The 12,554-nt window shown below is 46.4% G+C and overlaps 1 protein-coding gene across 1 annotated transcript in view; it reads right to left on the reverse strand.

Moving 5' to 3' along the window:
• LOC8034193 (ubiquitin carboxyl-terminal hydrolase 24) overlaps positions 1-12,314 on the reverse strand; it is a 71,149-nt gene extending 58,835 nt beyond the window's left edge. Inside the window, exons 1-9 of the mRNA XM_040211572.3 lie at positions 11,717-12,314; positions 9,599-9,761; positions 7,968-8,035; positions 7,587-7,733; positions 6,353-6,451; positions 5,731-5,766; positions 5,569-5,631; positions 2,916-3,056; positions 1,812-1,970 (exon numbers count right to left, since the gene is read on the reverse strand). Coding sequence (XP_040067506.1) covers positions 1,812-1,970; positions 2,916-3,056; positions 5,569-5,631; positions 5,731-5,766; positions 6,353-6,451; positions 7,587-7,733; positions 7,968-8,035; positions 9,599-9,761; positions 11,717-11,968 — 1,128 coding nt within the window. The 5' untranslated portion in view covers positions 11,969-12,314. The remainder of the gene's footprint in view (positions 1-1,811; positions 1,971-2,915; positions 3,057-5,568; positions 5,632-5,730; positions 5,767-6,352; positions 6,452-7,586; positions 7,734-7,967; positions 8,036-9,598; positions 9,762-11,716) is intronic.
• Between the last annotated feature and the right edge of the window lie 240 nt (positions 12,315-12,554).

Genomic DNA, 12,554 nt, shown 5'->3' on the forward strand with positions numbered 1-12,554 from the left:
GCAATTGACTCTCAAGGTTCTTGATAGTAGAGTTTTCCCCTTTTCCTCCTAAAGTCGTTTCCAGACAAGCTAAAAAGGCGTTCCACCGACGCGCTGGATGGAACGGCAGCGTTGAATTTGAGGTACAGACTGTGCAGGGTCGGGTAAGCGAGTGTCGGCATCTTAAGTGTCCATTACGAAACATGTGAGGTTGCCCTCGGCTAAAGGGTCTTTTTAACAAACTCTCTTTCTTTTTCTTTTTTTCGGAAAGTTGAGATTGTTATGACTCCCCTCTTTATTCCCCCGACGTTCGGAGAGTACGCTGAGCGAGTGCACCTGATTGTCATCTCGCGCCACGACGATGAGATCATCCTGACGACTCCGCGTCTCGTTACAGTGGTAGCGCTACGCTACTGAAAAAAAAATGTTTTGGTTTAGCAGAATATGAAACGAAATATACTTCGCCGCTGACGCCGGGTCCAACAAAAGGATCCCCCAAGGGTGACTCGCAATTTTTGCCGGCGACTACGGTATCCTGACGCGCCTGCCATGCCTGAAAAGTAAATCGTTTTTAACAAAGAGGAGGTTCCCCTTGCGTGGAAGTTCGGAAAGACGCAAAGAATTACGTGAACAAGCACCGTCGTTCGTACAGTTGCAGCTGGAAGCGGGAACGTGCTCCCATGAACGGATTATCCGTGTCTGCGTTTGTGCACGGGCGAGTCCGGCTTTGCAAGGGAGTATGCGCTGAACGACGAAACGGCCATGGGAACAGGCGCCCAACTGCAAGGTCATTCCAGTGGTGCCTCACATGGAACCCTTAAACCGCTTGAGGCAGAACTCACTAAAGGCAGACAACATAAAAACAACGACCCTGGGAGTGTCCCCATCTTTCACGGTTGCAGCTCGAGGCGCGGCGCCTGCGTGCATTACCGGATTAGGCCAATACCCGACCAAGATTTGTGAAGCATCTCTGCCTGCGTTCGTGCGCGCCGGTGTTATGTTTTGGCTGCTCGTCGCCACCTTGGCCCCAGGACGCCTGTGATGCAGTTTCTACGGCTGCCGAGTATAATTGCGTGGGAACGGAATCTGAGGAGGCCCCTTGTTTCGGTATGCCGCTTTATCTGCCGCCAACTTATTTATTTTTGCGCTCAAACTTTCGTAATGAGCAAAATTAGCACTATATTTTGAAAGTAGTTAGTAATTTGAGTAGAAGTTACCTGAAAAATGTAGTTAAATTAAACTACTAATTACCCAAATAAAGTTGTAATTTAAAGTTACCAAGTTACTCGGAAAAGTAGTTAAACTATAGTAGTTTGAGTAGAGTAGTTGAACTACGTCCAAGTCTGCTGATTACACTTTTTCATTCATGAGGAATCAAACCTGCCAAGAATTATTTAGATGCAAATTCTAAATCTCGAACAAAACTAATTTAAAGAAAAAAAAATCTTAAAATGTGCATTGCAGATAGTCTGGATATGTGATACAACCAAACACTAAATGTGCCCATCTCTTCGTGTAATAATTTACTAATTATTACGCACAAAAATTTCAGACCTTTAGATCAAGCAAAAAAGAAATATACTTGAAAATATTTTCTCTTAATTCTTGCCTTTTATGATTAGAGTCTGTTTTAGTGTGCTGTTTCGTTATCGTTAGGGCCTTCCCTTTAACCAAGCCAAGCTGAGCTCGACCCAAGCAAGCTTCGATTTGAAATTGGGCCAAGTTCAAAACGACCACACCAAGTCACGTTCGCAGATATATTCATTCCAAGGAGCGTCCCTTAAAAGAGCACGCCCCAATGTACGGTATGCTCGTCCTCGTCGTGTTAGTACCTCTTTGAGTCCGTTCATTCTGGCGTTGAAGTGGGAGCACCGCAGCATCCTGAGTATGACGTCCAGGCAGAGGGAGCTGGTGGTGGCAATCTCTTGCGGCCACAGGTAGACACACAGCATCTTCACAGCTTTCAGTAGCTCCGTCACAGAGCCAATGTTCTGGTTGGATTGTATCAGGTGATGACAGGTAAAAACACCGAGCAGTCCCGCATCAATTCACAATACGTTCATGGCGATAGCTGCGACACGTCACGGCGGAGCAGTTGGGCATCGGTGTCGCCTTCACGCACCGGGGAGTGCGTGAACAAAAGCGTTCGGAAGACAAGATGGACGCGCAACCCGTTTGCTCTGAACGCTTTTATTTCTTTTTTTTGTTTGGGAGCGCGTGAAAGCGCGTCTCTCGGCACGAGCTCTTGGCATTGACGGTGCTACGACGGAATTTTGTTATTGGCTATTTTTCTTTTCCAGAGAATGTGTGCAGTGGGAATCGGGTACTACAAAAAAACCTATGCTTTGCATGCAGCAAACCCGGGTTTGAATCCCACGGTCGGTGGGCGATCTTTTCCAAAGATTTGTCAACATCGACGACGGACACCCTTTGTTGCCAACTACAACACCGATGACGACAACTACTACAACATCAACGATGACAACAACAACATCTAAGAGGGACGTCGTTTCCAGTGGTGAAAAGGGCCTACAACAACTACCACTGTAAAAGAAAGCCGGATCTAGTCAAAAAAGAAAAGCAAGGCCCTTGTTGCTGCCCCCCACTTCTGCTCACCATTCACGAAGGCACACCAGTCGCACGAGGATAGAGTGGAGCTTTTTAGGAGGTAAAAACCTCCCAAAAAGTAAGCAGCTTGCGAACGACCAATTATGAGATTACTGCTTGCATGTAGACAAAGCTATCCGCTACAGAGCATGGTGCATGATGACGGTTTGATAAGATTTAGTACTTGCTCGTAAAGTACCTGCAGACACTTTAAGAGCAAGTACTCAATTTTATAAAATGCCAACTGCGCGAAGATAATAAAATCACCGTTTAACAGTCTACAGTGATGCAAGAGACAGCCTTGTCTCTTGTGGTGAAGATCAGTGTACCTTGTTCTTGAGGTCTTCGTCGGTGAGTCCCTTGATGTAGCCCATAGCCTTGCTCATGCACGGGGAAAGCAAAGAACACGTCGTCTCGGGATTGAGGAACTGGGCGCACGTTGCCAGGGGCTGTAAGAGCGCAGCCATTTCCTGCGAGGATTCCGGAACGAGTGTGAAATTCGAACGTCACATACACATATGTGAACTCTGGAGCTGTTCAGAATGTGCCTTTTCTGCTGTACGAATTAACTCGTGGTGTCGCAGCTGGCACACGCCCGTAGTAGTCGGGAACGCCGTAAAAAACGAGGCACAGGAAATTTCTTCATTTTTTCTAAAAAGGGTGTTTATCGCTTTTGCAGTGATGTGATTGGCCTAAGCCGTTTTGGAGCACCTTTTGGAGCAGCCAAAACGGTGCTTTGGAGCAGAAAAAGTGGTTTTTGGAGCAGGCAAAACAGTGTTTTGGAACAGCAAAAGTTGCTTTTGGAGCAGCCAAAACAATGTTTCGGAGCAGTAAAAGTGGCTTTTGGAGCAGATATTCTTAGAAAAATAAACATATTCGTTTTAAGTGCTGAACGAAGGCCACTTCGCTCGCCGCAATAAACAGATTATGGTCAAGTTCGACCACCTGGGAGTCTTTTAACATGTTACTGAAAAGACAATGACATGACACATTTTGCAATGCTAAAATTAAGTTATACATATATATGTACGGTTATAGATAAATAATAACCAAACTGCACATATTAAAATTTATTTGAAAATGACCAGCTTACTAGTAAATATCACAGCATTAGGTTGACCGACTCAGTTATATAAAATAATAAATGGAAGCTGTCTCCGACTGATGAAACAGGTAACTACTGCAGTGCAATGCGAAATTGTATACAAGACAAAGGTGCATTAAGACTACCGGGTGCTTTTCTTTTTGCTTTTCGAAACTTTCTACAAGGCTCCTGCAAGACTTGCTTTGCCTTTGGCTAGTAATGAATTCCCACTTTCAATGTCTCCAAAGAGACATTGAGACGTCCCACAAATGAACAGTGCTGTGGGCGGGAGGCACTCACTTGATCGAATGACGTTTTAGCGAACGCCCACGTTTCACCGAATGACACTTTAGCGAATAGTCAGACGCCGCGAAGCGGCGTTTTCGGGTGGGCCAAATGGGTTCACATTTTTTCTTATGAGCCGCCGCAGACTGTCGCCGCGAAGCGGCGTAAAGCGCAGCGCGGCGGATGGGTTAACGCGCGCCCCCGTTATTCGCTAAAACGTTGATTCGCTTAAATGTCGCTGTTCACTAAAACGTCATTCGCTCATGTGGTATAGACCCGCTGTGGGCGTTGCCGAGCAATTCCGAAAAACCGCTTGTCACCGTTTTACTGGTTCCCGACGCGCCAGATTTTCGTCAAAAGTAAGCAAACTTAAAACAATGGCTTGCAAGCGTCCCGGCTGGTGCCTCTGTCGTGCAGTCATGTCCGCGCGCACATGAGGGCAACTTTGGCAGGCTTTCATTTGCATGTGCTTCGTCGCGCGAGCGGAGATGGCTGTTCGATCGAAACAGACACCATGCCACTCCGCTCCATCGCCAACTGGTTTCCAAAATTGTATGCAAAATACGACAAAAAACAGTCCAGCGGCACGTGCTTTCCTGGCCGGCAAGCGAGGTACAAGCTAAACACACAGAAAAAAGAACCTGAGCGAGTCAGGTCAAGACATCGCGAGTCAGAGTCAAAAAGCGCTTGGAGCGCTTTGTACAACGACTGAAGCACTGAAGCGTCAGTCAACACATGCCCCCGTCTAACGTTGAATTTTTTTTTTTTTTTTAAGACGCGAGACGAGACACATGAACGACGCAAGCGTGAAACGAGAGGTGGCGGGAAAAACTATGTAAAACCAGATGGACGATTGATACAGGGTACTTTTTGTTGGGCGGCCGTTTGCGCCGCCTAGCTCATGCATGCTCAGTTACAGTACTCAGTTTAGTTTCGGTTTTGAAAGACGACCAAAATCAGTCTTTTGGCGCAGGCTTGGCGCAGATTACCCATATTTCGGCAAAATGTAGCAGGATGTAGCAGGGTTAGCCCCTAGGCGCAGTTTGGCGCAATTGGCGCAGCAATCACATCACTGCTTTTGGGATTGGGGGATCACTTCATGCTAAAAGGTCATTTTTTATCCCAAACACATCTGGCAAATAATTCTTCACAAAGTGCGTCGCACAAAAACTAGTGGAAATGACCGAAGCAAAAATGTTTGCTGAAAAAGTCGAGGGAAAGAAAATTTTACATAATCGTCCCCTTCAGTGCAGTAACAAAAACATCAGGTTCATATTTTCCTCCTTTCCTACTCTGGTACACATAAATCATTTTACTTGACCATCTAGTACTGAACTTCTATGGGGGAAATAGTCATCTGTATGGGTTTGAACTTAGAACTTCCAGATCTTTTGCACGAAGACGTCATTGTTTAATTAAAAATTTACTGACAATGCAGGAGTAGAATCAGTCATAGTTCTCTCTGCCCCAGTATAGAAGGCCACATTTTCTGGCGTATAGTGAGCATATTTGTTTTTTTACCTCGCATCCGAGGTTAATCAACAACACACATCATGACTAAAAACAAAAAAATTGAGCAGGAAACAATTAAATTATCAGAAATGGGCACTCACATTTGCCGTCAGACTTTCCGCAAACTTGTCCCGTATTTTGTCAAAGCCACCACGCCCACCAAACTGGGAAAAAAACAATGGCACGCAATGTGAACAGCTGCACAAACGTTGGTGCAACATGGTGCAACCATGAAGGTTGCACCATGAGAACTGCCATCCTACCTTATTGATGATGTCCAACAGCCAGCCATGAGGATCCTAAAAGAAGGATTGTTAAAACCATCATGAACCTGCAACGGTCATCTGGAAGTTTGCTACTACAGCTGTACACACTTATGACTCAAATTTAGCAACAAAGAAGACTGCAAACTCTCAGTACACACAATACTAATGTTAAAGTCTTCAGTGTTCAACCATTTCAAGGCCCTGATGTTCCCCCTTCTATGCTACAATCCCTGTCCGTCTTTTGGAGTACATGTTAACAAAAAAAAAGCAGTGAGGGTAAAATTCTGTCCAGGGAACCTAATTCGGACAGTTGGCGAGAAATCAGGAGGCTCTGAACGGCCAACACTGCATTTGACCTTGGCACCGGCCATCACAGCCGCCAGATTTCTCGCTGTCTTTTTTCCAAAGTGCCTAGATTAGGGCTCCAGATGTGTCACTTTCCCTAGGCGTCTGCAATTGAACTATGATACCAAGTTCATTGGTAACGAGAGAGGTTCACTATGAGAATTCTGCAACACTAATCAGAAAGGTGGCAATGTCAGGAAGTGTTAGACACATCAAGACCAAAAGAAAAACAGAAAATTTTTGAAGATTCAGTTAAATCAGGAGCATGTCTCACCAGAGAGCCCTTAGACTTTGCATAGACAGTCAGCCCTTGTTCAAGGGAGCTCGAACGATTCTTGTTCTTGATGTGGAATTCGCAGTCCGGGTCAAAAGCCTGTTGGCACACCCCGTCGAGAAAAGAAGAAAAAACAGAACTGTGGACAAATAAAAATTTCCACGGGACATCAAATATCTAACCTACCTACCCGGCTGATCCACATGGGGTTGCATCATTGACTTAGCATAGTTAGCATGTTAAAAAAGAGATCCAAATGTCATTGCCGACGACTGGCATCAACCCCCCCCACAGGTGAAGACCGACGAAAGTAATCTTTGGAGAAGGGGAACAAGAGGGACAAAGGACAAACATAAACCTCCAAAAAACAGCTAGGCAAACACGCCTGGTCCAGGTTCGATACCTGGACCAGGCGGATTTTTTTGGTCGCTCACCAGTCACCTAGCTGTGTTTGGAGATTTATGTTTGTCCTTTGTCCCTCTTGTTCCCCTTCTCCAGGAATTACTTTCATCATTCTTGTCCAGCTCGCTTGCACCTTTGCATTTAATTGCATTATAATTATAACCTTAAATTGCAAGCTTCACCCTTGTTGGTGTTCGACTGGTGGCGGCTGATAAAACCCGTTTGCTCTACTGACGTCTAACCCCTGGTTAGCTCAGTTGGTAGAGCGCTCCACTTGTAATGGAGAGGTCCCGGGTTCGATACCCGGACCAGGCGGATTTTTTCGGTCGCTCACCAGTCACCTAGCTGTGTTTGGAGATTTATGTTTGTCCTTTGTCCCTCGTGTTCCCCTTCTCCAGGGATTACTTTCGTCATTCTTGTCCAGCTCGCTTGCACCTTTGCATTTAATTGCATTATAATTATAGGTGAAGACCCATGCCTGCTTTTGGGTAACCAGCAGAGAAGTCTGCAGTGTTTTAAGATACCCTAAAATTATCTAACAGCACACTTTTCACTTCCAGTGAATACTCAAACACACAGTACGCTCAGAGTGGTGCGACGACCTGTGCCCGCTAGCACCGCCCATTATTCCTGTAGCACACACAGTTCAAGGTTCTAGTCACAGGCTGAACTACCTTGAGCTAACAGCTATCACGAGGCGAAGGAGAACACTGCAGGTGCATCCAAACTGTACGGCTACCACCGTGCCCATTTCTTCTACAGTGCCGATGGTCACAGAAAACCACAGGCCCAATGTCCATCCGAGAAACAAGGAGTGGTTCTGAGGACTGACCATAGACAGAACGTTGGAGAGGAGCTTTTCGGGGAGGGGAGGATGACTCAGCCTCTCCACCACAAGCTCGATGAGGAGCATAAGCATGTTGTAGACGCCCTCTTGCACATCTGGAGTCCAGTTGCGAACCGCCAGCGTCGTCAGGAGCTGTGGAGAAAGTGATGATCCGACACGAACCCAAATTTCAACCGGTGTCGGACCGCACTGCTTGCACCGGCTTTTTGTCACGCACATGTCGGTGCAAATCTCAAAATCTCTGTGCGGAAATCGCGTCACACCTCACGCAATTGCGAAAGCTAAAACGCAGCATGCCAGGAAAATGTCCGACGTAAAACGTTGCCAGGATCGTTTACGTGGCCTCACAAACAGAGAGAAACTTGCCTTCTTGAAGGACTCGGGCATGCAGGACTCCATGAAGTTCTTGCAGTCGGCATTTGATTCACACTGACCTGCGTTCGAAGAAAGGTCTCTCTCATCATTATTTCGCCGTCATTCATGGTAAATCATTCGGTAGCTTAGAGCTGTGGAAACCAAGGTCACAAACTGCTAATTCACCGCTACCCTTTTTCTTAAAGAGCACAAAATACGTCACATGACTGTCATGTGACGTGTGTTGAACCACATGACTCCTCTCTGCTGACAATTAAATTAGACACCCCGGGCAAAAAGTGTCTTTAGTAACAACACCTAGGGTCTGTGTTTTCGGCTAAACCCGAAAAACTTTTAAAAACACCCGCCGGTAAAATTTTCGTCAGTTCTGATTTATTTGATAAACTCCAAATTTCAATGTACCAATGCAAAAAAAAAAAGAAGAAACGGTATTTTACAGTGAAGTTAGGACAACGCACAAGGTCAATGGTCTAGAGAAAATGTCACCCCATTTTTCTGTCAAATCTTAAACCACTGACAAAAGGAATGTTACTGCTTTTCTCGTCAAGGTTCGTGAAGACAACAGGTGGTTCTGGTCACGACAAAAACGTCCGTTCCGGTTTCCAGTTTGGGCCATGGTGCTTCTTAGAGGATGGAAGGAGGGGTTGTAAGTTTGTAACAGTGAAAGATGTGAACCATAGAGATTTCGAAGAAGGGGAAGAGAGGGCGGGCAGTTGAAACCTCCATATTACACCCTTTACTCCACTACCTAGCATGGCCACAGAGCAGGTTGATGGGTAGGATGGGATGAATAGAAGCTTCCCAGAGACCACCTCCAGGAGTTCATTGATTTTAAGGTTTCGACGTTTATCAAAGAAACACTTCTTTGCAACTTTTGCCGTGGGACAAACTAGCATTGCAAATGGCAATGGCGCTAATGTCAAATCCAGTTGAAGAAATAATCATTGATACAAGCTCGTTCTTTCGAAGCTAGCACACATTACACCCTTTTTTTTTATATATAAAAAGAAACACTGCAAAATTAAGTTTTTGAATTTGAGAGAATTGAGTATCAAAGAATAATACACCCTGAATTCTCGGCAAAAGATGAACTCCTTAAAACACCCTCCGAAAAAATAAAATCTGTACCCATGAGCCAAACAAAAAAAGAATGGTTCCAGACACCCTCCCTATAAACAAGAAGCTACCATATTTACACAATTCTAATGCAGCCTCGATTCTAAAGCGCACAGAGTTTTGACACCCAAGAATAGTGATTCTAACTTGTCCCCAACGTCAGTTTCGTATCTGACTTTAGTGCGCAGACAGTTTTCAGGTATATGATTTCAAAAAGGGGTGCAGGCCGGAGTTGCGCAAGTATGGCAAATCTTTCGACAAAGGGCAGTCTCTCTTTCAGTTTGAGGCTTCCGAGAAGGCTCGTCCTTGAGCACGGGTGGACTCTGCACGAGCCACCAAGGACAGCTGGACCGAAGTGGCACTTCCCTACTCTGCGGCGCACCGCAAAAAATTCTGGGAGGCGACCGCGTCACAGCAGCCACTCTTTCTAATGGTGTGAATTTTTTGGTGCAATTTTGTTTTGAGCCCCCATCCAGCCGGTGGTGGGACATCTCGGAACCCCTCACCTTCGCGCGCGAGGTTGGTCGCTGCGACAAGGCACTTGGCCAAGGACTCGTCCTTCTTGTACGGGATGGACCACTGGTCCAGAAAGACCCTCTGCTCCAGCTCGTACAGGTTGGTCGTCGGGAAGTGCAGGCCGCCCAGTTCCTCCGGCTTCGGAGAACAGGGCTGGGAAACGGGAGTGCGGAGAACATTAAGCTGCAGTCGCACTGCATGTCGTACAAAAAAGGTGTTCGCTGCAGAAAATGCTGCAGCATGCTTCGTACATGTGCATGCTTCGAACATCTCTGCTGACAGTTTTTGTATGATTAATGAGACAGGACCGTCCTAAAAGGAAGAAGCGCACATCAGACGGTGTCGGTAAACTGTCTTTTGTACGACGTACTAGCAGTGCAACCACGACCTTAAGCGGCCCGCGTACGCTCGCAGCATTTGAATCCGGAAAGTGTCCACAGAAGGGTCAACCGGGAGACAGGTGCAATGTTGGTGCATTCCGTTAACTTATTTTTCGTCAGAATCTCTCCCATACCTTGTTTCGCTTCCAGTTTGATTGTAGCTCACGCTACGACGCAATGAGCACAAACAGGCAGCACCAAGAGTAAACATCACGACGCTTGTCATTTTTGTGCATCTGTCATCGTCGACAAAACCAATCACTTGCGGTGCATGTGCCGCAAAGATGGTAATGGCAAACCAACAAAGTCAACAAATGACGTGAGGATGCGATTTTGGTGCCGTTTGATTGGCTCCGTCGAATTGTAGCGTCCATTGCGGTCGGAGTTAAAATGAAACGAAGTGCGATTACGAGGATTTCACCATGCTTTGCCAGCAACGGTAAAAAAAGAGACTGCTGTCAACAGAACTGGCATCTTTAACGGCTCTTCCGTGATGACAACCGTTGTTACTTGTTAATGAGCATATCGATTGCCAACGAACGCTGCGATTTATGCGGAGACTGATGGGCTCTGGGCAGGCGTGATAGTCCATAGTTTTGACAGCAGCTACAACTGTGCACACCGCAGCACTGTTAATGCAAACAAGCCATCACCGGACCTCTTCATTTTTCTCTCGGCATTGAAGGATGGTCATCGAAACTACTTGGGCAGTGGAAAGTGCTCAGCAAGGGTACTAATCTAGGTGGTAAATTTTGATGAGCGCCAGCACCCTTTTGACGTAAAATGTGAAAAATTTACAAAGTCGTAGGTGCGCTAGACGCTAACCAGATTGCGCAGTGTATGCGTCCAGTCGACGCTCAAACTACCACCAAAGTTGTATCTTTGTTCAAGCACAAAAAGTGCATCGGTGCAGAAAGTGCACTGCTGACACGAGGCTATGATTTCGGTGGAATGCGGAGGAGGATGACTAAGCAGAAGAGGAGTAACGAGCCTACTGCAACAAAAGACCAATTTCATCTGCTACAGTCGTTGCCAATTAGAAAGGACCCTTTGGGATTCTCACCGTTGCCCTCGCTGTGCATAATGAACATCGAGAAGGTATGCTGTGAAAAAATCAAACTACTAAAGAAAAATTTAGTTTTTTGTACCTCGTGACTTCGTCGTAAAAACAACAGAGTCTATGCCGTCATCAATCATAGCAGCCATTACAGCTTGTAGTGCTGGCAGTGTAAGGCATGCCAGCAGGTTTGTACAGCAACAACTTTTAAACTGTCAGCTGGATCACAGCCAGCAAGGCAACGGGTCACAGCACCTTGCAGTAGTGTTTCATGAACCAGCATTGTCTAACTTTTTTCTTTTTTTGCAGTGTCAGTGGTAAAATAGTTATTGTATACACATAGCTAATACGAAACTTCCGATATTCAATGCGTTGATGCTAAAAATTTAAACCTCAGGACTCTCGAACTTCGCCAACATCTACATGCAAAATCCTTATCTTAAAGTGAAAGTAGAAACAAGGGGACAGTTTGAAAAAAAAGTTCCAGACTCTTGAGCTGCAGCTCCCACAACAGCTTCAAAGAGTATACGCCCTTAAAAACGCGCGTGTACAGCACCACGACCTCAACTTGGACCTTAGAAGGCGTGTCAGCTGGTGCACACGCCATGCCTACGCCTAGCTCGCAACAGGCAAAAAAAGAATAAAACAAAACGTCCATTCACAAAACGTACCTTGGCATCAGGAAGGGACGCATAAGGCGGCGGCGGGGCCGCCGCCGCCGTGGGCACCAGCGCCGTCGAAGTCACGTCTTTCATCTCGACGTCGTCGACTGCTGTCGGGTAGCCAGAGTACCTCTCGTTCGTCAGAATGGCCACGGCTTCGTTGAGGTCGTTGCTGCTCATACGAAGTGCGCTTCGGATCTCTTCAACGTCCAGAAAGCCCATGCCGAACAGGGTATCCACGTTTTTCTCGGTCTGCTCCATGTCGGAGGTAGTCTTTGGTACCGCACCGAGCGGCGGTCTCTCCTACCTATCCAACTCGAAGACGACGTTCCTCGAGGTACGCAATGGAGGAGGAGGTTCGCAGCGCCGAGGGTTTGAAAACCCGAGCATTTGAGGCTGCAACGCGTTTCGGAACTCGGGAAGGAAGCCGTGCTTGGGGGTGGGCTGGCCGCGAATGAGGTAATATAAAGCTGCGCTGGAAGGGTGGAAAGAAAAAAAAGACGCCGAAATGAAAAGCACTCAGCGACCAAACATCTTCCCCAACGCACCCAGCAACGAACCGCGTCGACCGCGTCTCAGGAAGCCACCATTTTGATGCGGTTGTGGCGGTGCCTGGCGGCCGTACTGGCCGTACATAAGGCGGAGGCTGAACATATTCTACGTTTGTGAGCGGAACATTAAAAGTTATATCATTATTTTTGTAAGCGATATTTAGCCTTTGTTAATTTTGGTTCGATTTAAATAATATCAAAAGCGGTTACTATATATAATACAAAGAGAATGCGTATAGTTAAACCCCTTAATTGGGTGGTGGCTCGCGCCATCTCTACATTGTTTAGTACAAACG

Source organism: Ixodes scapularis, unplaced genomic scaffold (assembly GCF_016920785.2).
Source record: "Ixodes scapularis isolate PalLabHiFi unplaced genomic scaffold, ASM1692078v2 PGA_scaffold12__126_contigs__length_90152505, whole genome shotgun sequence".
Taxonomy (NCBI): Eukaryota; Metazoa; Arthropoda; class Arachnida; order Ixodida; family Ixodidae; genus Ixodes; species Ixodes scapularis.